Source organism: Natrix helvetica (genome assembly GCF_964273705.1).
Source record: "Natrix helvetica genome assembly, chromosome: 2".
NCBI classification, from domain to species: Eukaryota; Metazoa; Chordata; class Lepidosauria; order Squamata; family Natricidae; genus Natrix; species Natrix helvetica.
The window spans coordinates 277,565,116-277,591,176 of record NC_138552.1 but is presented as its reverse complement, the minus strand read 5'-3'; the positions used below and the strand labels follow the sequence as shown (position 1 = coordinate 277,591,176).

At 41.9% G+C, this 26,061-nt stretch overlaps 1 protein-coding gene across 1 annotated transcript; it reads right to left on the bottom strand.

The window, feature by feature from the left end:
* Positions 1-357: 357 nt before the first annotated feature.
* On the bottom strand, positions 358-25,319 carry LOC309387958 (uroplakin-3b-like). Its single transcript, XM_081944905.1, has 6 exons — positions 25,211-25,319; positions 13,795-13,944; positions 9,363-9,585; positions 6,225-6,304; positions 4,672-4,801; positions 358-1,465 (listed from the first exon to the last, which is right to left on the bottom strand). Exons 1-6 carry the CDS (start codon positions 25,278-25,280, stop codon positions 1,354-1,356), a joined length of 765 nt encoding a protein of 254 aa, XP_081801031.1. The 5' UTR covers positions 25,281-25,319; the 3' UTR covers positions 358-1,353.
* Positions 25,320-26,061: the final 742 nt, after the last annotated feature.

Here is a 26,061-nt window from a genome sequence, read left to right as displayed (position 1 = left end):
TCCTTAGTTCTAGGGTGGATCTTTCCTTGATTGGTTTCCATCTATTGCTTCTTGTTCTGCCTTCAAGTGCTTTGGAGAATAGCTTGACTCCCTCTTCTTTGTGGCAGCCCTTTAGATATTAGAACATTGCTATCATGTCACCCCTAGTCCTTCTTTTCATTAAACTCAATTCCCACAACTATTCTTCATATGTTTTAGCTTCCAGTCCCCTAAATCTTTGTTGCTCTTCCCTAGACTCTTTTTAGAGTCTCAACATCTTTTTTTTTATCGTGGCAACCAGAACTCGATAGAATATTCCACGAGTGGTCTCATTAACACTTCACATGATCTTGCATACTTCCCTCCATCTAGATGCAGTTTCATTAAGGAGAATAAGCACAAATGATAACCTTTTCCACAGGTATTATGAATCTATTGATAAAAGAAATATCTCCAATATATTTATCACATTACAAATCATTTTTTCAATCCAAGAAGGCAAACAATTTTGAAAGAACATTGATCATCTCCTCCAAGGGTGTCAAACAAGCATCATCATGTGGCGTATAGCGACTTTCCTCCCCCCGCTAAATTGGACGTGGGTGTGGCCAGTGCATGATGCATGTGGACCCTGAGCTGCGAGTTTGACAGCTTTGATCTACTCAGTTTCCATTGGCTTAAGAGATGCATCAGTTCTAATCACGTCAAGTACTTGAATTACAGAATGAAGCTGGTTTAATTGTCATTTTCTGTTACAAGTAACTACGAAAGATGGAATTGGTAGTGGCAAAGATCTTGTAATTACAGGATTTCTTTTGTAGAGAGAAGAATGCCGCTAAATCTTCAAACACCTGAAAGGCTTTCACTGAAAAAAAAAGGTCTGGATTTGCTTCCAAAGCTCCTGGTGGTTGGATAAGGATGGAAGCTTCATAGAGGGAGATCCATATTCAAACTAAAGAGGAATTTCTTGACTACAACAACAGTTAAGCAATAGCACAGCTGAGCCGAATTTCGAGATGCTCCATCGCTGGAAGTTTTCAAACAAAGATTGGACAGCCATTGGTCTAGGATGGTCTGAGGATTCCTGCCTTCACATTCCCTTCCAGCAATTTGATTCTGCGAAGATCTCACATCAACTGATATAAATCGTTGGTATATGATGAGTGTGGCTATCTCAGAATGCGTAGCCATCGTTTAATCTTAAGATAGCCGCGCTCGCCTCCTCCCATTTCGTCTGAGCGGGCAAGGAATGAGAGATGACAGCCGCTCTTCAAACATAAAAAAACCACCTGGAAGTTTGCAATTAATAAATGAAACAGGAAGCAGACAGGAAAAGGAAAGAAAATACTGACTGATCCTCAGCAACGTAGGAGCTCAGAAGTTGTTGGACAAATGATCATGTCCATTATGAGCGGTGTAGCGTACTATGGGTGGATCCTGTATTCCTACAAAATCGGTAGACATCGGTTGGTCACAAATGCTGGAACTGTGGAAAAGAAAGTCAAAGGAGTAATGAAGATGGTATACAATGTAGGGATGAGAAATTATGCAGGATAATAGGGTCAGCCTACCTAGTAGACAACTAGCTGAAGAACATTAACATTTCCCAATTTGTTTTATGGCAGCCTTCCCACAGCGACTTTAGGTTTTGAGAAGCCTATCACCGCAGACAAAAGTGTTGTCTTTTGGTACATAAGGTTCCTACTTTGTAGAATCTCAGGTAGCAAATTTGGGGAAGACCTACCAAAGACTATGGAGAACTTCCACCACAATGTAGAAAATCTTAGTTAGGTTCATCATCTCCTAGACGAGTAGGTCCACTCCATTCAGTCAGAGTTCAGATTCAGCAAGAATCTTTTTCCCTCATGGTTGGGAGGACTTTCCAGATGGATGTGTTTGTCTATTGTGCTGAGCCAAACGTTTGTTAAACATGGTTTTGAGTAAACCACATTTGGCTGGCCTCACACACTGTACTAAGCTGTAAATAATGGTGTAGAAATCGCAACGGCTTACCTTTAAAAGCAAGCAGATTTTTGTTCTAGTGAAATGTGTGAACTTTCTCACAATGTCAAGAAAAATACTCCAAGCAAGTGAGCTATATCACAGTGTGTAAAGAAAGGACCTTTCTCCATGGGTTCAAGGTACCCAATCGGTCAGGATAAGGATCTTCGTGTGTGTGTGTGTGTGTGTGTGTGTGTGTGTGTGTGTGTGTATGTGTCCATATTTCCCTGAAAATACGACCTACCATATTTTTCGGAGTTTAAGATGCACCTTTTTCCCTTAAAAAAGGGGGCTGAAAATCTGGGTGCATCTTATACACTGAATACAGTATTTTTTGCCTCCCGAAACCCTGTCCCCTTCACCAAAATGGTTGTGCAGAACCTTTAGGAGGCTTTCAGAGTGCTCCTGGGGGCTGGGGAGGGCAGAAATGAGTGACAAATGGGCCGTTTTTTGCTCAATTTTGCCCTCCCCACTCCCCAGGGTCTACAAGCCTTCTAAAGGTTATGCCTGCCCTTTTTAAAAAAAAACCAAATGGGCCCGTTTTTGTGAAAAACAGGCCGTTTTTGGGAGGTATGCAGAGTGCAAAAACTTTTTAAAAAAAATTTGCCTCTTCAAAACCTTGGTGCGTCTTATACTCTGGTGCGCCTTATACTCCAAAAAATACAGCACCCCCAAAACAACCTCTACCCTGATTTTCATGCCTGTGCCCAATGTAAGCCCTACCCCTAAAATAAATCCTAGTTAAGCCATGCCCACTGTCTGGCTGTACAAGTGGGGCAAGGCACAGGCGTAAAAATCAAGCTAGGGTGGTGGTGGTGGGTGGAGCTTCCCCATGCACCACACCCGCTTATGTTAGGACCACCATTGTCAGGCCTCCCATGCCCTGACACCTGTCACACTGCTGCCCAACGTCTGCAGCCATTTGTGGCTGCTCGTGACCAGATGCCACGTGATGTATCATGCTGGTGCTGCCACTCTCAGTGGGACACCACAAGGCTCATCCTGCCAATGCCGCCGCTCACACACACAATGGCACAACGCACCACGCAACCTCCTGCCACATGCGGTAGCACTGGTGCAATGAGCTGCGAATGGTGTTGGCTGCGAATGGCCACAAGCGACCACAGAAGAACTCAGGCAGCAGCGCAACAGGTGTCAGGCATGGGAGACATGGCTGCAGTGATCCTAAAGTTAGTGGGTAAGACATCCACCGAAAAAAATAAGACCTAGTGTTATTTTGGGTCCGAAAAGAAAATAAGACCATGTCTTATTTTTGGGGAAACACAACAGATAGGTAGGTAGGTAGGTAGGTAGGTAGGTAGGTAGGTAGGTAGGTAGGTAGATGATAGATAGATAGATAATAGATGATAGATAGATAGATAGATAGATAGATAGATAGATAGATAGATGATAGATAGATAGATGATAGATACCACATTTTTTGGAGTATAAGATGCACCTTTTTCCCTCAAAAAGAGGCTGAAAATCTGGGTGCATCTTATACACTGAATACAGCATTTTTGGTCTCCTGAAACTCCGCTTCCTTCACCAAAATGGCCATGCATAGCCTATAGGAGGCTTCCAGAGTGCTCCTGGGGGCTGGGGAGGCAAAAATGAGTGAAAAACAAGCCGATTTTTGCCCTCCCCCCCGACCTCCAAGAGCACTCTATAAGCCTCCTAAAGGCTATGCATGTCCTTTTTATGACAAAACACAGCCCTGTTTTTGCGAAAAATGGGCCGTTTTGGGGAGGTCTGCAGAGTGCAAAAACTTTTTTTTCATTTGCCTCTTCAAAATCTTGGCGTGTCTTATACTCTGAAAAATAAAGTAGATGATAGATAGATAGATAGATAGATAGATAGATAGATAGATAGATGATAGATAGATAGATAGATGATTGATAGATAGATAGATAGATAGATAGATAGATAGATGATAGATAGATAGATAGATAGATAGATAGATAGATAGATAGATAGATAGATAGATAGATAGATAGATGATAGATAGATAGAGTTCTGCCCCATGAATCCCAGTAATATGCAGACCCAGGCTTGGCTGTCTGCCACAATTAATTACATAGATAAAGCCACCCCTTGGCTGGGAGCCTAGAAAGTTCTCTTCACAAACACAAAATAACACTTACAGAAGGCTTTCACAATGGCTTGAATATGGACTGTTGTCTCCTGCAAAGATTCCCCTTCGCTCCACTTATAAACTCTTTGGGAGGGGCCACACCCTTAATCAGCTGTCCCTACTTCCTTCTATGACGTCTTCTCCACAGCTTTTCCTGTCTCCTCTCAGCTCTACGTACACGCACATCAGGGACAGCCTCCCTCTGTTCCTCCTCACTGCTCCCTGACTCAGATGCCACCTGGGGGCCAACAGGCTTCTCTAGTTCCTGCTCTGACTCCAAACACCCTCCAGAGTCTTCCTCATCCTCCAGAGCAGTCCCATAATAGTTTGAGCTGTCAGAGTCCAACAACAACTCAGCCGGCGCTGCTGGGCCACAACATATAGATGATAGATAGATGATAGATGATAGATGATAGATGATAGATAGATGATAGATGATAGATGATAGATAGATAGATAGATAGATAGATAGATAGATGATAGATAGATAGATAGATAGATAGATGTTGGACATGTGTGTGCGTGTGTACATATAGTCATAGATATATGAAGCATACTATTTATAGATGAAGGCAGCAATGAGAGCAGCCAGGAGAATGGCAGAGAGGATGGAGAGGATGGTGACAATGATATTCGTCTCAACTCTCCGTCGTCTGGGCTTGGCAACAATTCTGTCAGGATTTCTCCCTGGTGAAAAAACAAATTCATATTTTTATCATGTAATCTTTTCAAGGTGCCGTCTTAGAAGAATTTCCCTTGCTCCAGCACTAGAATAGTTCTTGTAATGCCTGAAATATTTCTTTGAAATCGAGATATGTAGGGAAGTGAACCGGAATTATTCAGAGAGCACCGAAACACCTCCTCCAACAGGATAGATTGATATAATACCAGTCTTCCTGGATTTGTACCGGTAGTCCTTGACTTATGACCACAATGGAGTCTAAAATTTCATTTGCTAAGCAAGACAGTTATGAAGTGAGTTTTGCCCCATTTTATGACCTTTCTTGCCACAGTTGTTAAGTGAATCACTGCACGTTAAGTTAGTAACATGGTTGTGAATCTCGCTTTCCCATCAATTTTATTTGTTAGAAGGTTGTAAAACGGGATCACATAACCCCAGGACAAAACAACTAAGAGTGGCAAAAATCACAATACTAAAACTAACCCTCCCAGGGGAGAAAGGCAGACTCAATAGACAACGGTTTCGTTCCTTTTCAGAAAGAAACCCAGCTGAAGTTAATGCTTATTTTCAGGTTAGTGTATATGACAGTGATGGTGAACCTATGGCACGCGTGCCACAGGTGGCACGCGGAGCCATTTGTCAGGGCATGCGAGGCACTACCCTGCCTGTCAGCTGGACAGGGTGCATGCGCACGCTGGCCAGCTGAGTTCACCCTTTTTTAAAGCCATTTTTCACCCTCCCCAGGCTCCAGAGGCTTTATAGGAGCCTCGGGAGGGCAAAAAGAGCCTCCCCGCCCCCCCGGAGGCCCTCCGGAGGCTTCATGAGCTTCTCTGAAGCCTCCGGAGTGCAAAAAACCAGCCCTATGGGCAAACCGGAAGTTCGGGAACGGACTTCTGGTTTGCTCAGAGGTTCGTTTTGACTGCTCCGGAGGCTTCAGGGAAGCGTCCTGAAGGTCCCTGAAACCTTCGGAGTGCTCAAAACGACCCTCCGAGCAAACCAGAAGTGACTTCCGGTTTGCTCGGAGGTTCGTTTTGACTGCTCCGGAGGCTTCAGGGAAGCGTCCTGAAGGTCCCGGAAGCCTCCGGAGGGCTACCGGGGAGAGCGGGGAGGCTATTTTCGCCCTCCCCAGGCTCCTATAAAGCCTCTGGAGCCTGGGGAGGGTGAAAAAAGCATGTAAAAAATGAGGGGTCGCGCCTGTAGTGTGTGCATGCGCACTGGGGGGGATCACGCATTGCATTATGGGTGCAGCACTCCTGCATACGACCCTCCCCCCACTTATGGCATGCGAGCCAAAAAAGGTTCACCATCCCTGGTATATGAAATATTGCAGAGGTAGGTTCCATGTGTGGCTGCCTGACCAAAATGAATGGGATTTGAACAGGCTGGACCTATGACAGGTGATGCTCTAGTGTGCCCATTTTTGGTTACCTTGAATCAGTGTGATGGGATCAGACCATTTTGATTCCTTTACGACGACGCCTGTTGAATTTATTGCCAGGAACCTGACCCTAGGAAGGGAAGGCTGTGTGTTAGTGACAGTGACGGATGTTGCAAAATTTGTCAGTAATTGCTTTTTTTCAATAAATGGCAACTGTTCCTGCCTGATCTTTTTTCCCCACATGCCCTTGACTTCAACACTCAGTGAGGCTGGGAAGTATGGGGTTTGTAGTGTGATGCTTGTGACCAACGTTGGTTGGGTAAGGCCATTCTAAATTCTACCATTAACATTAACGCTGCTACCTTCCCACCAAAAGTGGACCCTATTTTTCTACTTGCATTTTTTTACGTGCTTTCGAACTGCTAGGTTGGCAGAAGCTGGGACAAGTAACAGGAGCTCACTCCGTTACATGGCGCTAGGGATTCGAACCGCCAAACTGCCGACCTTCTGATTGACAAGCTCAGCATCTTAGCCACTGAGGCACCATGCCCCTTCCCACCTTAGCTGCCTTTTAAATGCCGAATTTCAAAATTCCTGGGGGGGTGGGGGGGGTGTTGCCCAATAACCACACTGCCTTGCTTGTTAATTTAATTAACAAATTTCTACCCCGCGGCTAACATTAATTGAACAGCGTAAGTTGTATTTCTATTTGGTTTTTAAATATTAATTTAATAATTAAACAGAGAAATGAAATACAGATTTGAGAAAATGGTAATGGCGGGGAAGAACCATACAGTGTTATAAGATGAAAATAAAAGGACCTCATTAAAAACAATTGCAACTCAGAACAAGTGTCATTAACAAGAACATCAGCTATAAAAAGAAGGCAAGCACAGTGGGGAATAGGCAGGTGACCAGAGATTAGAGCAGGCGTGCCTGCAAAGTGTCCCAAAAAGTCAAGATGGTCATCAGATAAAAGCTCTGCCTGTTTTTAATGTGCATGGCATACAGGGCAGAGCTTCGTGACCACCCCTCTCCTAAGAACAGAAAAGAATTTTTTTTAAAAAATTAAATAATCAGTAGAAAAGTTAAGGTTTTCCAGGTAAACCTTCTCCCTGAACAACAGGGAGGATGAGAAAGAAAAATGATGTGCTTTTGTGGGTGAAACCGATTCGTAATTTGGTGTGGTGTGGCAGCAGAGGTGGCATTCAGCCGGTTCTCTCCAGTTCAGGCAAACTGGTAGCGGTGGCTGCGGGAGGCTATGCCCACCTGCCCCGACATAACACGCAACCTTCTGCGCATGCACAGGAGGTGTTATGCATACGCAGACCCAGCACGCGCTCACATTTGCGAAGGTAAGTGAATCCCACCACTGTGTGGTAGGCTTGGTGTAGACCAGCAGTGGGATTCACTTACCTTCCCTACCGGTTTGTAAATGTGAGCACATGCACTGCATCTGCGCATGAGCACCATCTTATGTACATGCGCAGAAGGTCACGCATTACGTCAGGCCAGGGGGGGAAGAGCCTCCCACAGGCACTGCTATTGGTTCACCCGAACCAGAGAGAACTGGCTGAATACCACTTCTGGCGTAGGCATGGAGAATGAGTGGCTCCCGGGCCAGTTGAAACCCACACCTTTCTTTTATTCTGGTTTTGGGACCCTCCTCTGAATATGAGCACCAAAACCGATCATTGTCCCTTCATTCTGAGATGGAGAACACATGATTGATAGATTGATGATTGATTGTCCCAGATCAATAAAGGAAGTACCTGACAATTGTAGTGTAAGTTCTAAACTAGGCAAATCACAGTTTTAAAATGAATCTTCCACTGGATTCTCTTCTCACAATCCCCCACCGCTCATGTTGGCTTAGAACTGTGATGGCGAATCTATGGCACATATGCGCATGTCACCCGGCTTGCCTGTTTGTCTTCTGGGTTTCTGGCATGCATGTGCTCGCGATGATCAGCTGTCCTTCTCACACGCAGCAGTGCCAAAAAACAGTGTGAGCATGCCCGCCGGCCAGCTGATTGTTGGGTGTGCATGCGTGTTAAAACCCGGAAATTTAGCTTTTCCGGAGCGCAATCCCTTAACGCGCATGGCAGTGCCGAAAACCAGCCTGTGCATGCACGCCGGCCAGCTGATTGTCAGGCATGCATGTGACAACATCCAATTAGTCATATTTTTTTGGTCCAAGATTCTTGGAGAAATAACCTTTAGACAATGAATCTTGTTGGTGATTTACTGCCTATATTTCCTAAGACAAGCTATTGCAATCTGAATAATTGATTGAGCTTTTTTTCTTAGAAGAAGACATTTTAGATCTATTGTTACAAAACACTGGACAATTCAAGAACAAAAGGGAGTGTAAATAGTGACATCTATACGTCTTGGAAGCAAAGGGAATTTGTAATGGTAAAAGGCTATGAAAAGGTTAATAACGGAATTGACGTAAATCAGATTTCTCTATCTTTTCTTTTTTGTCATTTCATATCTTTTATTTATTTATTTTGGCTTATTGTTTCTTACTTCTTTTCAGTGCTCTGCATAACATTGTTTACCCTGAAAGTTAACTGTGCAACAGATATTGATATTTTCATGTGGAAAATGAAAATACACCTTCCTTTGGATCAATGGCATTTAAAGATGCTTAAAGAGAGGAAATGCTTAGGCTGAAAAACAAAAGCAAAGAGCTTTGAATAATGTCCCAGTGTATTCAGCTGAGTCACCATTCATTAGTAATATTAATAGCTTTATTCTTAACAGAATTGTTCTGAGTAGCAACACTGAGTATGAATGTTTCAAATGTTTGGATTTATACTTGATCTCTCTCTCTCTCTCTCTCTCTCTCTCTCTCTCTCTCACACACACACACACACACACACAAATGAAACCTCATGTTAAAGCCTCATGTTAAAAATTAAAATGCAGAAAGAAGTAAAATAAACAAATTTTGGGGGGGGGGGGAAACAAATGGAAAATTAAAATGTAGGAGATGTTCTGTGTGTGTGTGTGTGTGTGTGTGTGTGTGTGTGTGTGTATCTATACATCTACAGTACATATGTATACCTATACCTACCTACCTACCGACCAGAAGTGGGTTGCTGCTGGTTCGCTCCGGATCGGGTAAACCAGTAGTAGCGGCAGCAGGAACTTCAGGGAAACTTTTAATATTCTTTTCTCACCTGTACGGTCCAGGGCCTGGGAGGGGACCATTACAATCTGGCCGCCAAAGATCCATAACGCACTGGGTTTCACTCCCCACACGCAGGATGGTAATAGCATCGCTTTTTTCTGGACAGGGGTAGTTTGACACTGTGGTGTTCAAAGTCATGTAAAAATGATTCTTGTCAAAAGATTGGTAAGGCAGGGCTGCAGGCGTTTCGGGATTTTCGAAACTTTTCACAGCTAGAGGGACAAAGAGCAAATGATTATTTCTCCATTCCAATAAAGCTGAAGTTGTGAGTGATGAATCCATCACGCCTCATCCACCAAATTGTCATCAAATTTAAATATTATTCATCTCACAATATAAGTGACGTTCGTTAATGTACAACAAAGTTACGTTAACAAATCACAAAGGATTGTTACTGTTACTAAAACCATTAAAAGCAAAGAAGAGATGTTGGGCAAAGGGACGTTTTGTTAGTTGCGATGTCGAGTCCGACCTATCGTGACTCCATGGACAACGTTCCTCCTTCTTGTCCTCTATCGTCCTCTGGAGTCCATTTAAGCTCACGCCTACTGCTTCAGTGGCTCCATCCAGCCACCTCATTCTCTGCAGTCCCCTTCTTCTTTTGCCCTCAATCGTTCCCAGCATTAGGCTCTTCTCCAGTGAGTCCTACCTTCTCATTAGGTGGCCAAACAATTTAAGTTTCATCTTCAGGATCTGGCCTTCTAAAGAGCAGTCAGGGTTGATCTCCTCTAGGACTGTCTGGCTGGGACTTGCAGGCAATCAAACCGGTCAGTCCTAGAGGAGATGACAACCCTGAAGAGACTGAAAATCCCATGGACAGCACCAAAAAATGGGTGTTAATAATCATAATATTTCGCCAGTCTCTGGGAATCCCTGGCTCTGAGGGCACAACCAAGTCTCAAGAGATCTTCTTCAGAAAGTCAAAAGTGATCAAGACGGCATCACTTCAGGGGGAGGATATTCTATAACATGGATGTCACAGCAGAAAAGGTCCATCATTTACGGCCCACCAAATATAGCTCCCTATTTGCCAGAGCCTGTAGCATGTCCTCTCCACTGGATCTGGTGGGACAGGAAGATGTGATCTCTCATATAACCCTACCCCTTTACCACTTAGGGCTTTAAACGTCAAAACCACCATCTTGAATTGGATTGGGAAACAAACTGGTAACCAGGTGCAAGATTTGCTCTGCTAGAAACATATTTAACTGCCCACGCTGCTGCATTTCGCACCCAAATGAATAGGTACTATTCAACAAGTAGAGCATGTAGAGAACAGTACGGTAGTCCAACCAGTAGCACAATGGCACTGTAGGAAGTTAGCAGCTATTCCTCTCCTAGAAAAATGAAATATCTTGGGAAGTATTGAAAAGGCAGAATATTATATTTCCCTAGATAAGAAATGGAGAAACATGTTTTTAATTAGGAAACAGACTCACTCTTAATAGCCCCTGCCTTTGTCAATAAGCCATTAAAAGGCCTGAGTCAGTCTATTCTACATAACAAAGATCTCCAGCTCCAGGGTGATGGGATTAAGGCATGATAGTATTAGCCCTTTACCCATCTCACCACCTAGCACCTGGGAAGAAGCAATGCTCAACCAAACTTGGACTCAAAACACAGCTTAGAGAGTTGCCCTTGCATGGCCCCATGGGAGTCTGACAACCAATCAGAATACAAGATCAAGATCATTGGAAATTATTAGAGAATGTTATCAATGCTAAAATGATTGAATGACTTATACTAGGAGGAAGCATAATAACAATGTATACAAAGATATCTTGATTGTCAATATGTGAACGTTGATAAACTTCAAGTGAGGACTACGGAAAGGACACAGAAAGACTTTGTAGCCAATCGACACACTGTGCATAGTTGAAGAGGCTTTTATGTTATATGTGTTGTGTGTTTGTGTTTGTCTGAAAATAAAAGAAAATATTAAAAAAAAGAATACAAGATCAAGATCAAAGCCCACAGAGGGCATAATACCAGGGTATTTCAGTATCTCACACTTTTTTCTTCTTCACCCAACATCTGGAAGCATGTGATCCCCCTTTTCTGTTCATGAGCTCAAGCCCTGTGGTCCTGTCCACCATTAAACCATCTTTCCAAGCAACCTCTATGTCTCCACTGTCTTTTCCCCCACTTGGAACTGAACCCAGAAGGACATTTCCTCCAACAGCGCAATACAGCAGGTGAATCACCTGGTAGAAGCAGAGAGAATCACCTGGAACAAGGGAGTCACGATAGAAGAGGGGAATCACCTGGAAGCCTTCTTTCCATCTTATTCTGTTATTGTTAAACATTTTAGTGGGTGACAACTGGAATAACCAAAGGCCACTCCCTTTGGGACAGCTTATTACACATATAATTCTGTTTCCAGTGGTTCTGGAAAGTACTGTCTTTTTGATACACTTAGTATTTGAGTTATGACTGTAATAGAGCCTGCCTATTGTTGGAAGAAATATCTATCTGGTTCAGTTCCAAGTGGGGGGAAAGACACCTGAAACAGAGGCTGAGGAGAAACTTCCTGACAGTTAGAACAATTAATCAGTGGAACAGCTTGCCTCCAGAAGTTGTGAATGCCCCAACACTGGAAGTCTTTAAGAAGATGTTGGATAACCATTTGTCTGAAACGGTATAGGGTTTCCTGCCTAGGCAGGGGGTTGGACTAGAAAACCTCCAAGGTGTCAGGCCTGTTGTTATGTTCTTTTTAGGATCTTGGCCTGCCACACTTTCTATTAATTCACTGTGCTGTTTCAATAGTGTAGTAATTGGGAGGGGGGAATAGAAAGGAGTAGAGTTATGGAATGTGTGTTGTCAGTCCTTTATAGAAGCCAAGGTCATCTTTTGTCTCCGCACCTCTGCACCTGACCGGAACCAGCTGGGTGGAGATGGTAGCATGGCCGAAGAAGATTGGACCATGTGATGGATTTATGGGTGTGGGGAAAAGATCATGAACTTTCAACTGGGTGGAGTCCCAGGAAGTTTTCAGATTTGGGATTCCACGGCTTGATGCCAACATGTCTGTCTTATTAAATTGGAACTTTAAGGATAGCTCTGCCTTGGAGTCTGATTTAATTCTGCATGATATTTGGAACGCTGACATTATCCCAAATCTGAACGCTGACACAAGGTCCCTTCCAACTCTGCTATTTTATTGTATTGTATTGGAAAGGTGATCTAATGGTGAAGCAGAATCACCTGTGAGTCTGGGTAGCTGACTGACCACTTGGTTTAATGAATACATGGAGTTTTATGCAGTTTCTGACCACGAAGATAAACTGAGTGTGTGCTGGATGCAAGCTAACCTATTGTGCCTGGAAAAAAGCCAGGACTTTATTATTACTATCATTATAATCTATTTTCAGGCTTCTCTTTTGCAATCCACTGTCAGTGCAGGAATCCTGAACAATTACAACCTCGTAGAGGTCATTTCTGCACATATGCCATGCAATCATTCCTTGCGATAAAATAAATTCCCTTAACATCCAATTGAGGTCCAGTCCAGCTGTTTTCCTTTCATACTCTGCAGTTGTTAAGTTCATTTGGGAACAAGTCTATGCACATTGCCAGAGTGAACCCTGAAATGTCCAAATCTTGTTTGGAGGGTTGTCTCGGAATAAAAAAATAAGATAAAGCTGTTGATCTTAATGATGGCTTAAGGCCTCTTTTAATGCCCACCCTCCTCTAATCCCATTTCTGAAAATCATTGATTTGCTGTTGAATTTTAATTCACCCTGTTGGAAATTGAGGATTGTAATTCCCCATCCAATCCCACCTGAAGCGATATTAGAACTTCCAAAGCTTTATCTAATGCAATGTTCGGTCTTGGAGCTAAACTGGATCATATAGTAGAGACTGTAACCATACATTATCTTTGAACCAAGAAAAATCTTTAAAAGGAGGGATCTTCTATGAAAAAATAGCATTTAGACTTATATACTGCTTTACAGTGCTTTACAGCCTTCTCCAAGCGGTTTACAAAGTTTACAACCTATTGCCCCCAACAATTTGGGTCATTTTACCCACCTTGGAAGGCTGGAAGACTGAGTACCTTGAGCCTGGTGAGATTTGAACTGCCAAATTGCAGTCAGCCGTCAGCCAGCAGAAGTAGCTTGCAGTACTGCACTCTAACCACTGCGCCACCATGGCTCATAGGGCTCAAAAAGCACCGCACAGGAATTTAATTTGCCCAGTAAGGTTACTGACCACCTCACCTGGTTTTTACAGAGTTTAACTGGGGTTAGTATTTTTTCAGTAACAACAAACAAACAAACAAACACGCAAAGAAACAAACAAACAATCTAGTAATTGCAACTGTGATATAGAACTGTTTCTCTAGAAGGGACCACTTGGGGTTGGTTATTCCCTCTCTTTTAGAACTTATTACTAGTACATTGCTAAGAATCATAACACACCATCACTACGAGCCACAACCAGCCATATAACATCAGTGGGATCGACAAGGTTGTTGAAAACACAACGCGGTTGCTGTAGGGCAAAAGTGGAAGCAGTGATCTTCCCTTCCATTTCCTCAGAAGTCAGATGAGGCGTATAGTCAACCAGCTCTGGAAAACAAAGAAAACAAAGTGAGTTTCCCTCTGCATTCAGACCCCAAAGCTTCTCCACATAGTGCAGGGGTGTCAAACTCAATTTCATTGAGGGCCGCATCAAGGTTGTGTTTGACCTTGCGGCCTGGGTGGGTGTGGCCAGGGTGGGCGTGGCCAGCCTGATGTCACTCACGTCGGGGACGTCTGTGGGGGCTCAAGCAGCCTGACAGCGAAAACAGCTCCTGAGCTCTGTTTTCAGCCATGGGCTGCTCCTTTGCTGTTTCTAGGGCAGCCCCACGGGCCAGATCTAAGCACCCCATGGGCCGGATTTGGCCCCCGGGCCTTGAGTTTGACATCCCTGATATAGTGCTTTCTGCAATGGGTTAATCACCGGAGATAAAAAAAATTAAGGCATTCTCCTAACAACTCTTGTTTATCACAATTGTATTAAAATAGATAAGCAGTAGGAAGGGAGATCAGAAGTGGTATTCTGTCAGTTTGGACCGGTTCACCCAAACCGGTAGCGGAAATAGAGGGTGGCTCCACCCACCCACCCCGGCTCTATGGCATCCCATTTAGGCCCCCCCTTTTTTTGCCAAAAGCGCATACACGGAAGGCTGAGTGAACTCACATTTGCGAACTGGTAGGGAAGGTAAGTGAATACCACTCCTGGTTGTAAAGGACCATGGGGGTCTTCTAATCCAACCCCCTGCCTAGCCAGGAAACCCTACACCACCTCAGATAAATGGCTATCCAACATCTTCTTAGAGACTTCCAGTGTCGGGGCATTCACAACTTCTGGAGGCAAGTTGTTCCACTGATTAATTGTTCTTTTTTTAATTAAAAATATAATACTTTTTAAATTTTTGAATAAACACAACCAAACAAAACACAACAAACACCATAAAAACATATTCCATTACAAATTATAAAAAGTGTGTCAATTGGTTACAAAGAGCTTTCGTGCACCCCTTCCACAGTCATCACCTAAAATCCATATCAAATTATATATATTTACATCAAATATATTTATATATATATTGCTATCATCATACCTCAGCCTTCATATGACTATAGTTCTTTTAACATCCCTTTATAACAAATATTCCAAAATTCAAAGCAAAACCACATAATGGCATTCCATTGTCTATTTTCAATATCATCCAACAACATTCTATCTTTGTGAAACGTTCTAAATAAAAATTAATTATGTTTGATAACGAAGTTTCTAAACCTCCTTAATCACTGTTTACAATTTATATCCAATTTTAATATTATAGGCTTTCATACATAACTAAGTTTCAAAACTTCCTTTTATGGTCACCATTTAAAATTTATACCAAATTTCCTCTTGTCAAACGAATATATATGTATACATTATATCATTATCAATTATTTATCTAACTATATCAATGATCAATCCAATTTCAATATTATAGGCTGTGAAGGTTCCAAGAGTTGCCCTAATTAATTTACGAGCCCCGAGACAAAATTCAAAGTAAAACCATTCATTTATTAGGACTAACATCTTGGCACGGACTTCTGTGTAGCTGAAACTAAATCACACTTAATGGCATTTGACCTTTACCCCTGTGCCCCCTCCCCTCTGGCTGAGGTCATCAATCACATTCTCCAACAGGACGTTAAGGCAGGGTTCTGGACATGCGCATTCACATCCCAGTACAGAAATATAAGACTTTTAGTCTGGCCAAAAGTATGCATGGAATTTCCCTCCCCTTCTCAAGGTGATAGTAGTCATGGAAATGCCTTAGGTGTTGACATAGGCTTTCATACATAATAAAATTTCTAAACTTCCTTTCATGGTCACCATTTAAAAATTTATACCAAATTTTCTCTTGTCAAACCAATACATATGTATACATTATATCATTATCAATTATCTATCTAACTATATCCATTATCACTTCATTTTTAACATAATGCTCTAATTTTAACTATTTAGCTAGTATTTTGTTAATAGTTTTCATATCTCAACCTGTGTCTTTCCAGTAGTAGTACAGTCTTATTTCTTTTGCCTTATGTGGGATTAATCTTCTGGTTATTTCCTTAATCAACTTTGTGTGGACTTCTCTTTGCACCTTGTTGCTTGTTGCATGTCTTATAAATTCTTGAAACCCTCCAACAGCTTCTTTAATCAGCTTATCTTTGGTTACCAGTAGTGCTTTTGTCAAAGTTCCTCTCCTTAAATCCATCAATTCTTCTCTTTTTTCTCCTTCTATACCTTGAAATCTGGGGTAGAGCTTCTTTCCATCTCTCTTCCCTTCCCATGTTCCATTCTTTCCATTTCCAACCATGCTCAGATCACTGTCAATATCCACAGTTATCTTGCCTCTTTGTTCATTTTTCCTTTGGGTTTTTGAGACTCTAACCTCCACTTTTTCCATTAGCTGGCTATCTTCAATTTTATCAAATTTTGCTATATTACCATCTATATTTTCCAATTTCTTCTCAAGTCTCTCTGATGTTTCTAATAATTTTTGAATTTCAAACATAATCTGTTGTAATGTTATGGTTTCTTCTTGGTACTGGATAATACAATAGTAGAGTTGGAAGGGACCTTGGAGGTCTTCTAGTCCAACCCCCTGCCTAGGCAGGAAACCCTATACCGTTTCAGACAAATGGCTATCCAACATCTTCTTAAAGACTTCCAGTGTTGGGGCATTCACAACTTCTGGAGGCAAGCTGTTCCACTGATTAATTGTTCTAACTGTCAGGAAGTTTCTCCTCAGTTCTAAGTTGCTTCTCTCCTTGATTAGTTTCCACCCATTGCTTCTTGTTCTACCCTCAGGGTAGATTACGTTGAGGTGGCTGCCAATTGGCTTTTTTTAAACCATGCCTGTGGACATTGGTGTTTGATAATAGGCTACAACTGTGATGGCTAACCTTTTTCTAAAGGTGTGTACAGCCAAAATTGTGTGTGTACTCACACTATCATGTGTGCACACATGCCCACCCCGCTGCACATGTGCAAGCGATCCCCACCTGCACACACGCACATGACCCCGCCTGTGCATGCGCACGTGACCCCCGCGTGGGGGGAGGGATTTTTGCCCTCCCCATGCTCTGAGTCTGGAGGCTTTCCTGAAGCCTTGGGAGGGCGAAAACGGCATGAGGGAGGCCCTCCCTAGGCTTCAGAAAAGCCTCTGGAGTCTGCGGAGGGCAAAAAACAGGTCCCATGGGACAGCCATAAATTCGGAAATGAACTTCCGGTTGGCCCGTTGTGCCTATTTTTCGCCCTCTCTAGGATCCTGAGTCTTTCCCGAAGCCTGGAGATGGTGAAAACGGCCTCCCCCAACCCTCCGGAAAGCCGAAAATCAGCTGGGGAGCTGAGGCCTGCTGAGGGCTGCCATGCTGGCAAATATGGCTCTGTCTGCCACCTGTGGAACGCACACCATAGATTCGCCATCACAGGACTACAATATTGCTGCCCCATTTGTTTATATCATCGGCTATGAGCATGCTGGAGGATGAAGACACAAAATGGGAGACCCTAACTCTAGTCTAACCCCAACTTCATTAAGTTCACTAAACCCTAGCATTTCTGTGCATATTTTGGGAAGTGGGCTTTTCCTTGGCATCTAGTTAAAATGTTGTCTGCAAGTTCTTGAGTTAGCAAAAAGCTTTTTGTGATGTAAAACCTATTGCTTCACGGCGGATCCCTATTCAACTTCAGGCCCTAGGTTAGCAAATAGTTTATGTTGATTTATGGGGTAGAGGCATGTTAAAACTCAGCGATCAGCTGAGTTTCTAGTTTGTTTCCTTCCTCTCTCACCAGACATTGCCATTCTGCAGAGAAAGATCTGAAGCAAATACTCCAGAAGATAGGCTCATTATACAGAAGGATCTTTTTTAGATATAAAAGTTTTTTTAAAATTTTTAATTTTCAAAACAAACACAACACATCCTTCTTTACATACTGTAGAAAGTGTATCAGTTGGTTACAAAAAGGCTTTCGTGCATCTCTTCCACAGTCAACAAACATAATTCATATTAACTCAAGTATTTTAACTCAGATATTTATACATGTTACCATCATCATACCTCCATTTTCATTTGACTATAATTGTTTAAACGTCCTTCATCATAAAATATACCAAGATTTAATACATAACCACATACTGGTATTTCATTTACTATTTCTAAAATCCTCCAATGACACTAAATCCTTATGTCCTATTGTAGTTAAACATCCATAATATTTAATACAAAGTTTTCTAATCCTTCTTTCCAAATCACTGTTTACAATTTACATCCCATTTCCTTATGTTGTACCCATACATATATATACGTTGTTATCATTATCCCTCCTTTATTTGACTATATCCTGTATCATATCATTTCCGCCCCTAATAGTCAAGACTTAACTGAATCTAACTTAATTCTTTTTTTAATTAAGCTTTATATATAATCCAAAGGGATTTCTAATCTTCCTTTCATGGGTACCATTCAGTATTCATATCCAATTATTACTTATCATAACACTACACATTGTATACATTATTATCATTATCAATTATTTATTTAACTATATCTATTGTCACTAAATTTCACTAAGTTTAACTAGTTTTAAATTATACTCTTCCATCTATCAACCTGTATCCTTCCAGTAGCAAAACAGTCTCATGTCTTCTGCCATTTGTGGTATCAGTCCTCTAATCATCTCCTTAATCAAATTTGTATGACTCCTCTTAGCAACTCATTGCTTATTAAGTCTCTCATGTAATTTCAATGCCCTTCTTCTGTTTCCTTAATCAGTTTATCTTTAATTGTCGGTAGTGTTATCTATAATATTGCTAATAAAATTTCTCTCTTTAAATCCATAAATTCTTTTGTTTTCTCTTCTTCTGTATCTTGCCATCTAGGGTAGATTTCCCCTCCATTTAATTCCTCTTTCAGTATTCCACTCTTTCCCTTTTCAGAGACAAACCAATCACTATAAATATCAGCAATTTTAATTCTTTATATTCATTTTCCTCTTCGATTTTTAGGATTTTAACCGCCACTTTTTCCATTTGATAAACATCTTCAATTTCTTCATCATATTTTTCTGTTAGATGCACTAAGTCTTCCAACTTCTTCTCTATCCTCTCACGTGTATCTGATAATTTCTGTATTTCTGAGAATGTCTTTTGCAGACTTAAAACTTCTTTCTGTTGTTGAAATTGTGCCATTATCTCCAACTAACAAACACTGCTGCTCTAGCTTAGAAGGATTTAACAGGATTAAGCATAGATTCACAATAACCTTTCATTTTCACCTTTCTCTGGTTAAAAATACTCTTCAAAGGAACATTTATGTGCTTTTCTTCTTATCACTCTTTATAAACAAGCAGTGAGACCTTGAAGTGCCAAGCCAAGATAATCAGTGGGAAAAAAATAAAAGTGTTTCATTTCCAATACACAAACCTCCAGCCTCTGAGTAGCAGTGTTATTGTTGCAATGTTGCAATTTTCTTTGTTTCTTTTTGTATCTTTTTTGTATTTCAAGTTAAAAAAGTCTGATTCTTAAATGAGTTAGAAAAACACCCACAGTAATGAAAGAGGAGAGTTTTAGTCCATAGGTTACAAAGAATAATGAAAGAAAAAAAATAGAAGAAGAAAACTTAATCCATTCGTTTTAAAGGGCTTGCATAAATTCCATCCGTGAAGATAGCATTTAAAAAGTAAGATAACCCACTGTCCAAAACCATTCCAAATTTAATTCCACCACTTATTTCTTCTGTTCTCTAATTTAAATTAATTTTAAGTTTTTTATAGGAAGTCACTTTTAAAACAGTAAAAATTCCTCACCAGCTGAAAACACTTTCTCTTTCCATATCCTTCTGTTTTGGAGCTGCCCCGACTTCATCAGCCAAATGGCTGGATTTTTTGTCACCGGCTTGAAGAACTTCTCTTGGATCAATCAGGGACTTTGCAATGTCCCCGAGATCAGCAAGACATATTCTTCCTGTTCACCATCTCTGCGGGACGGTTTAGGTCCATTTGGACTACCCAGCGGCAAAAGTATCGATTGCAATCTCAGAGCATTGAGATCGCACATCGTCTCGTCGTGACTTCGGCTCCTCCCCACTCAATATACAGAAGGATCTTGACAGGCTTGAACGTTGGGCCCTATCTAACAAAATGAAATTCAATGGTGAAAAAAGTTAGGTTCTACATTTAGGCAAGAAAAACCAAATGCACAGGTACAGTATAGATGGTACCTGGCTCAAAAGTAGTAACTGTGAGAGGGATCTTGGAGTCCAAATGGACAATCACTTAAATATGAGCCAGCAATGTGCAGCAGCTGCCAAAAAAGCCAAGGCAGTCCTAGGCTGTATTAACAGAGGGACAGAATCAAGATCACGTGAAATGTTAGTTCCACTTTATAATGCCTTGGTAAGGACAGACTTGGAAGACTGCATCCAGTTTTGATCTCCACAATATAAATGGTTGAGACTCTAGAAAGAGTTCAGAGAAGAGCAACAAAGTGATTAGGGGACTGGAGGCTAAAACACATGAAGAATGATTGCAGGAAGTGGGTATTTTTAGTTCAATGAAAAGGAGTAGGGGATGACATGATAGCTGTGTTCCAATATCTAAGGAGCTGCCACAAAGAAGAGGAGGTTAACCTAATCTCCAAAGCAGCTGAAGGCAGGATAAGAAGCAATGGGTGGAAATTAATCAAGGAGAGACACAATCTAGAATTAAGGATAAATTTCCTGATAGTGAGAACAATTAATCAGTGGAACATGCCTCCAGATGTTGTGGGTGCTACAACACTGGAGGTTTTAAAGAGGAGATTGGATAACCATTTGTCTGAAATGGTATAAGGTTTCCTGCCTGAGTGGGGAGTGTGTGTGTGTGTTGGACTAGAAGATCTCCAAGTCCCGGAGAGTGCTTCCGGTCACTGAGAGCGACGGACGTGTTCGTCCACCCTGCGCTCTCTTGGTGGGCTCCCCTTGGCTTGGGGGGAGCACAGGGTGCCTTGAAGTGCCGCCTTGCCTTAGGGGCGGCTTGCTGGGGGCCCCCTGGATCGGCGGCGGCCGCGGGGAGCGGTCTCCGGCTTTGCCCCAGGAGCTGAGAGGCGAGAGGGGGCGGGCGACGGAGCTTTTACGCTCCCGCACGCTTTCACTGAGAGGCGGCTGGATGATTGGCAATTTGAAGGCTACAGCTGAAGTGCGGTGAGATGGGAATCCTCCCCAATTCTCTTTTTGTCATTTAAATGAAAGAACATCAGCTTTCTATAAGACTTTCAATCCTTTTCTGGGAAGTGTGATTGGAGGGAGGGGGATTTACCCCCCCCTCGGACAAGCGGCTTTGGATTTATCTCTACTCTCTCGGAGGAGAGAGAGAGAGTCTTAAAAAAGAATCTCACTCTTTATAAGCAATGGCAAAATGACTTCCTTAATGCAATTGTGAAAGAAAAGTGATGATCCGACTTCTTTAAAAACTTTGAAAACTTTTGATCTGTTGTTTCCTGATCTCCGGTGCTGGCAGAGCAAGATGGCACACTTCCTCCTTGCACTTCATGCACTTTGAAATCAGACTCCTCCTTTGAAAAATCTTTCTGGCTTTGTACTTATGCCTCCGTGACTCCCAGAAGCATCTCTTGCCACTCAGTATTTTGGACTTGGAATAACTGATTTAATTGATTGGATTTGAACTATATAAAAGGTTTCTATTCCTGTCTGGACTGTCTGCCTCGTGGCCTCTCTTGGTTGTGCTTTTCCACAGTCGCCATTTCTTTGTATGGACATAGATATCTCTGAATTTTTATGATGGCCCCGAAGAAACCACCGCGTGGGAAGCCAGGATCTGCTCCAACATCTTCAACATCCAGCCCAATTGGACAACAGCCACTAACTTCTTTTCTACAACCAAAAGCCCCTGAAGAGGACTCAGTAACTTATCAGCTGCTTCAAAAGATTTTAAAAGGGCAGGATGAATTGAAAAAACAATTGATAGAAATGAATGAACAACTCAGAGAAAATCAAAATCAAACTGCACAAAACAAACAAAGAATAGATGTTCTGAAGGAGGGGGCAACTGAGATGAGGGGGGAGGTGAGGGTAGTTCAGAGAGGGAACCTAGAACTTGAGAACCACATGATAAAAATGGAATTTGAAAGGATGTCTTTTTTTCTTAGATTTCAAAACGTAATTGAGACTGATAATGAAGATTTGAAGGAGATTATGACTACAATGTTAGCTGAATATATTAAAAAAGACAAACAGCAGTTAGGATGGGATATTGATTTGGTTTATAGAGTTAATTCAGCTTATGCTAGAACACACAATGTTCCAAGAGAGGTTCATATTAAATTTCTTAGAAAGGCTACAAGAGATGAGATTCTGGGGACACAAAGGGGGCAAACATTAAAATACAAGGACAAAGAGATAGCCATCCTGAAACAGATCCCGAAGAAAGTAAGAGATAAGAAGAAAAAATATTCTTCTTTAGCAAAAAAATTATTTGAAAAGGGTCTCTGGTTTAGGTGGCTATTGCCAGAAGGTATGTTGATTTTCTGGGAGGGCAGTAGAGTTAGAATTAATACAGTTATGGAGGCAGAGGCCTTCATGGAAAAAAACAAAGCACTCCTAGACAAAGCGGAGGACAGTACACAAGATATGAAGGAGGGAGGGGCCGAGGCTCTGCTGGCAGGCGGAGGGGAGGAGGCAACAATGAGAAGACTCAGAACACAGAAGTAAGTTGGAAAAATATTGCAATTGTTGATACAATGAACTGTTTGTTAGATACAAAGTAAATGATTGAAACTATTGAAAGATACAATGTAAAAATAAGCTGTCAAGATTTAGTCAAGCAATAATATCTTGTTTATTATTTTGTAAAGGTTATGAGACTTGGGGGGAATACCATTTTCTGCACGATGTAGCTGTCAAAATTTTTTATCCATACTTATTACCCTAACCCCTAAAATTCTGTAAAACCAATAAAAAACTTTTTTCAGGGAAAAAAAAAGATCTCCAAGTCCCTTCTGACTTTGTGGGGAAGAGATGAATTTGAATACATGGATAGACCATCAGTTTTAACCATGGGCACCCATAGGGAAGGAGGGCCATGATCTGTGATGCTAGCTTCACTATTTTTACACTTGAGTCAGGATACACGTAAATAAGGAAAGAGCTGGCATTATGCCATCGTGATTTTCCAAAGCCTCTGAAGGCCAGACAAGGAATAATGGATGGAAACTGACCAAGAAGAGATTCAACCTAGAAATAAGGAGGAACTTCTGGGACAGAAGTTGCCTTTGGAAGTTGTGGGAGCTTCATCACTGGAGGATTTTAAGAAGAGATTGGACTGCCATTTGTCAGAAATAGTGTAGGGTCTCTTACTTGAGTGGGGGCGGGGTTGGACTAGATGACCTACAAGGTCCCTTCCAACTATGTTAATCTGTTAATATGCTGTTTATAATGTACATATCATTCTGGGGAAAAAATCTTGACTTGATCCAGAAACGTCTGGTTTAGAAATCTTCAAAACTCACTGCACTTACCCAAGTGTCCTTTGTATGTGCATTTGGGGGGGGGGGGTCTGACTATAAGCCAAGGTTGCACATAAGCTTGTGCTGACTTAGATGCACACGAGGGAAGCTCAGAATGTCAAGAATCATCAGCCAACCATCCATGAGAAAGGTGGCTGGGATAGCAACAGCAACAGCACTTAGACTTCTATACCGCTTTATAACCCTGTCTAAGGAGTTTACAGAGTCAGCCTATTGCCCCTGATAATCTGGGTTCTCATTTTACTGACCTCAGAAGGACGTAAGGCTGAGTCAACCCTGAGCCTGATGAAATCCAAACTACCAAATTGCAGTCAGCTGGCAGTCAGCAGAAGTAGCCTGCAGTACTGCATTCTAACCACTGTGCCACCAGTCAAGCATAGCAATCGAGACTATGAACACTTGGAGGTGGTCTTAGAATATTGATCCACAGTCTTAAGAAAACTGCAGGGACCTGTCTAGGCCAGTGGTTCTCAACCTTCCCTTTAATACAGTTTCTCGTGTTGTGGTGACCCCCAACCATCAAACTGGTGTCTCGGTTCCTAAGACCATCGAAGATATGTGTTTTCCAATGGTCTTAGGCGACCCCTGTGAAAGGGTCGTTTGACCCCCAAAGGGGTCCTGACCCACAGGTTGAGAACCACTGGTCTAGGCAATCACCCAAAGTAAACACTAATTTAAACACCCTGTAATAAATGAAGGTTATACAACCTTGTTTATTATCTCACAAACCATAACTTTAGTTCTCACTCACAAAAATAGAATAGAAACAAAGTCTATTGGGAAAGAAATCTTACTTTTAAAATAGAAACGCTTTGTCCATTTAGTTGTTTGAATGAGCTTATTACCAAAAAAATTAACGAGGATATCAATCAGAAAATTGTCCATGTAAATCTAGGGATTCTAGGACATCAGTTAGATTACGATTACTAAATATATTACAAAGGTTCTTCGTTGTCTTAATTATTAAAGAAGTGGGGACATTTTCCACTGGTTGACTTTAAAGTAGCTTTTCCCCTTTGCTTTCATCTATTCCATGTCAAGATCTGCTGAATCAGTTTGCTGCCTATGACAGTTTATGCTATTTGTTAATTTAAAATTTTCTCAAAAGTGTAAAAATGCCATTGAAAAATGCCCATTTTTCTTCTTTAAAAACAGAAACTGGAGAATGGAGTGACCTTTTCATAATTAGGTCCTGATTTTTTCCCCTTATTTTAGGAAAGGTCTCTATACAAATCATTGTTCGTTCTCTTTCCACCAAATCACTTATACATTGATTAATATTTTCCCCGTGAACAGTGAAAATCTAGGGCTCTGTTAATAATCTGTCCATTAAAAGAACAAACCATAATTAGCTAGAGGTAGACCACTGCAGTCCAAAGGCTGCCCATTCGCACAAGATGCTTAATTTGATTGCTGATTTAATTAATCTTCTGGATTGGAATAATACACTGAACCATGTATCCACCACACTGACTGGCAAGAAATAAATTAACGAAGCTTAGCATGTTGTGGGAACATTTCCCTCTGCCTTCCATCTTCCGCCAGGTTTCACCCAGTAGATTGACACAGAGCCAACAGTCCCACCTACCCTAAATAATTTGCGTTTTGCTGAGGAATGCCCATTTAGCCTGAGGATGTTGGCTAATGCCCATTTAGCCTGAGGATGTTGGATGAGAGACGTAGCACCTTATCTTTTATACCTTCAATTCCAAATGAGGATTGCATTAATTCAAACGACAGCCAAGCCACGACCCTCTTACCTTGTGCATGAGCGGCATTGATTGTTATCCCAATCAAAAGTACCATGGGGACTGCCAGCGCGTCCATCATCTTGCCTCCTGCAAAAGTGTCTGTGGAAGAGTTGAGTAGAGTAGAGGTTTTTTCCCCTCTCTTCGCCACCCCACTTGTGGTCCTGCCTTATTAGGCCTCGCCCACACATCTCATCCATTTTTAGAACAACCGTGTATTCTTCGTCTTCCTCCTTCTCCATAAAAAGGGGCACGGGAGGACTGGCAGCAAACAGGTAAGGCTAGTTTTCAGGAGGGAGAGGTAAACTGAATGTGAGCAAGCAAGCGAATCGACTGGAACAAAGAAGTCAACAGGGAGTGGGGAGTTGTAAAATGCCTCACCTGGGCTGGCATTCTCTGGATGCCACTTTAGAGGTGATTTATTTCAGGAAAAGAATGAGGACGTATGCTCTTTGTCTTGGGGATCATGAATTGAAAGGGTAGGGATTTACTGTGGAAATGGATGTGTTTTTCAAGATGCTGCATGTTCCAGAGGTTGGCCTGACATTAAGTAGATAAAAGAAAAGCAGTTAAGGTATGTGGGTTAAAGGACTGGACTGGCACTAGGAAAAGCCAGTTTCTGGTTGCCCTCACTGGTAGATCCCTTCTTTTCAGCCCAACCTATCCCGATGGTTTTTTTTTTTGAGGACAAAAATGAAGAGAGAGGCTGCCTCTGAGACCCTGAAGGGAAAGAAACATACCGTATTTTTCGGACTATAAGACACACCGGTGTATAAGACGCACCAAGATTTTGAAGAGGTAAGTAAGAAAAAAATATTTGTCCTCCCTGGCCCCCAGGAGCACTCTGCAGGCTTCAGCAGGGC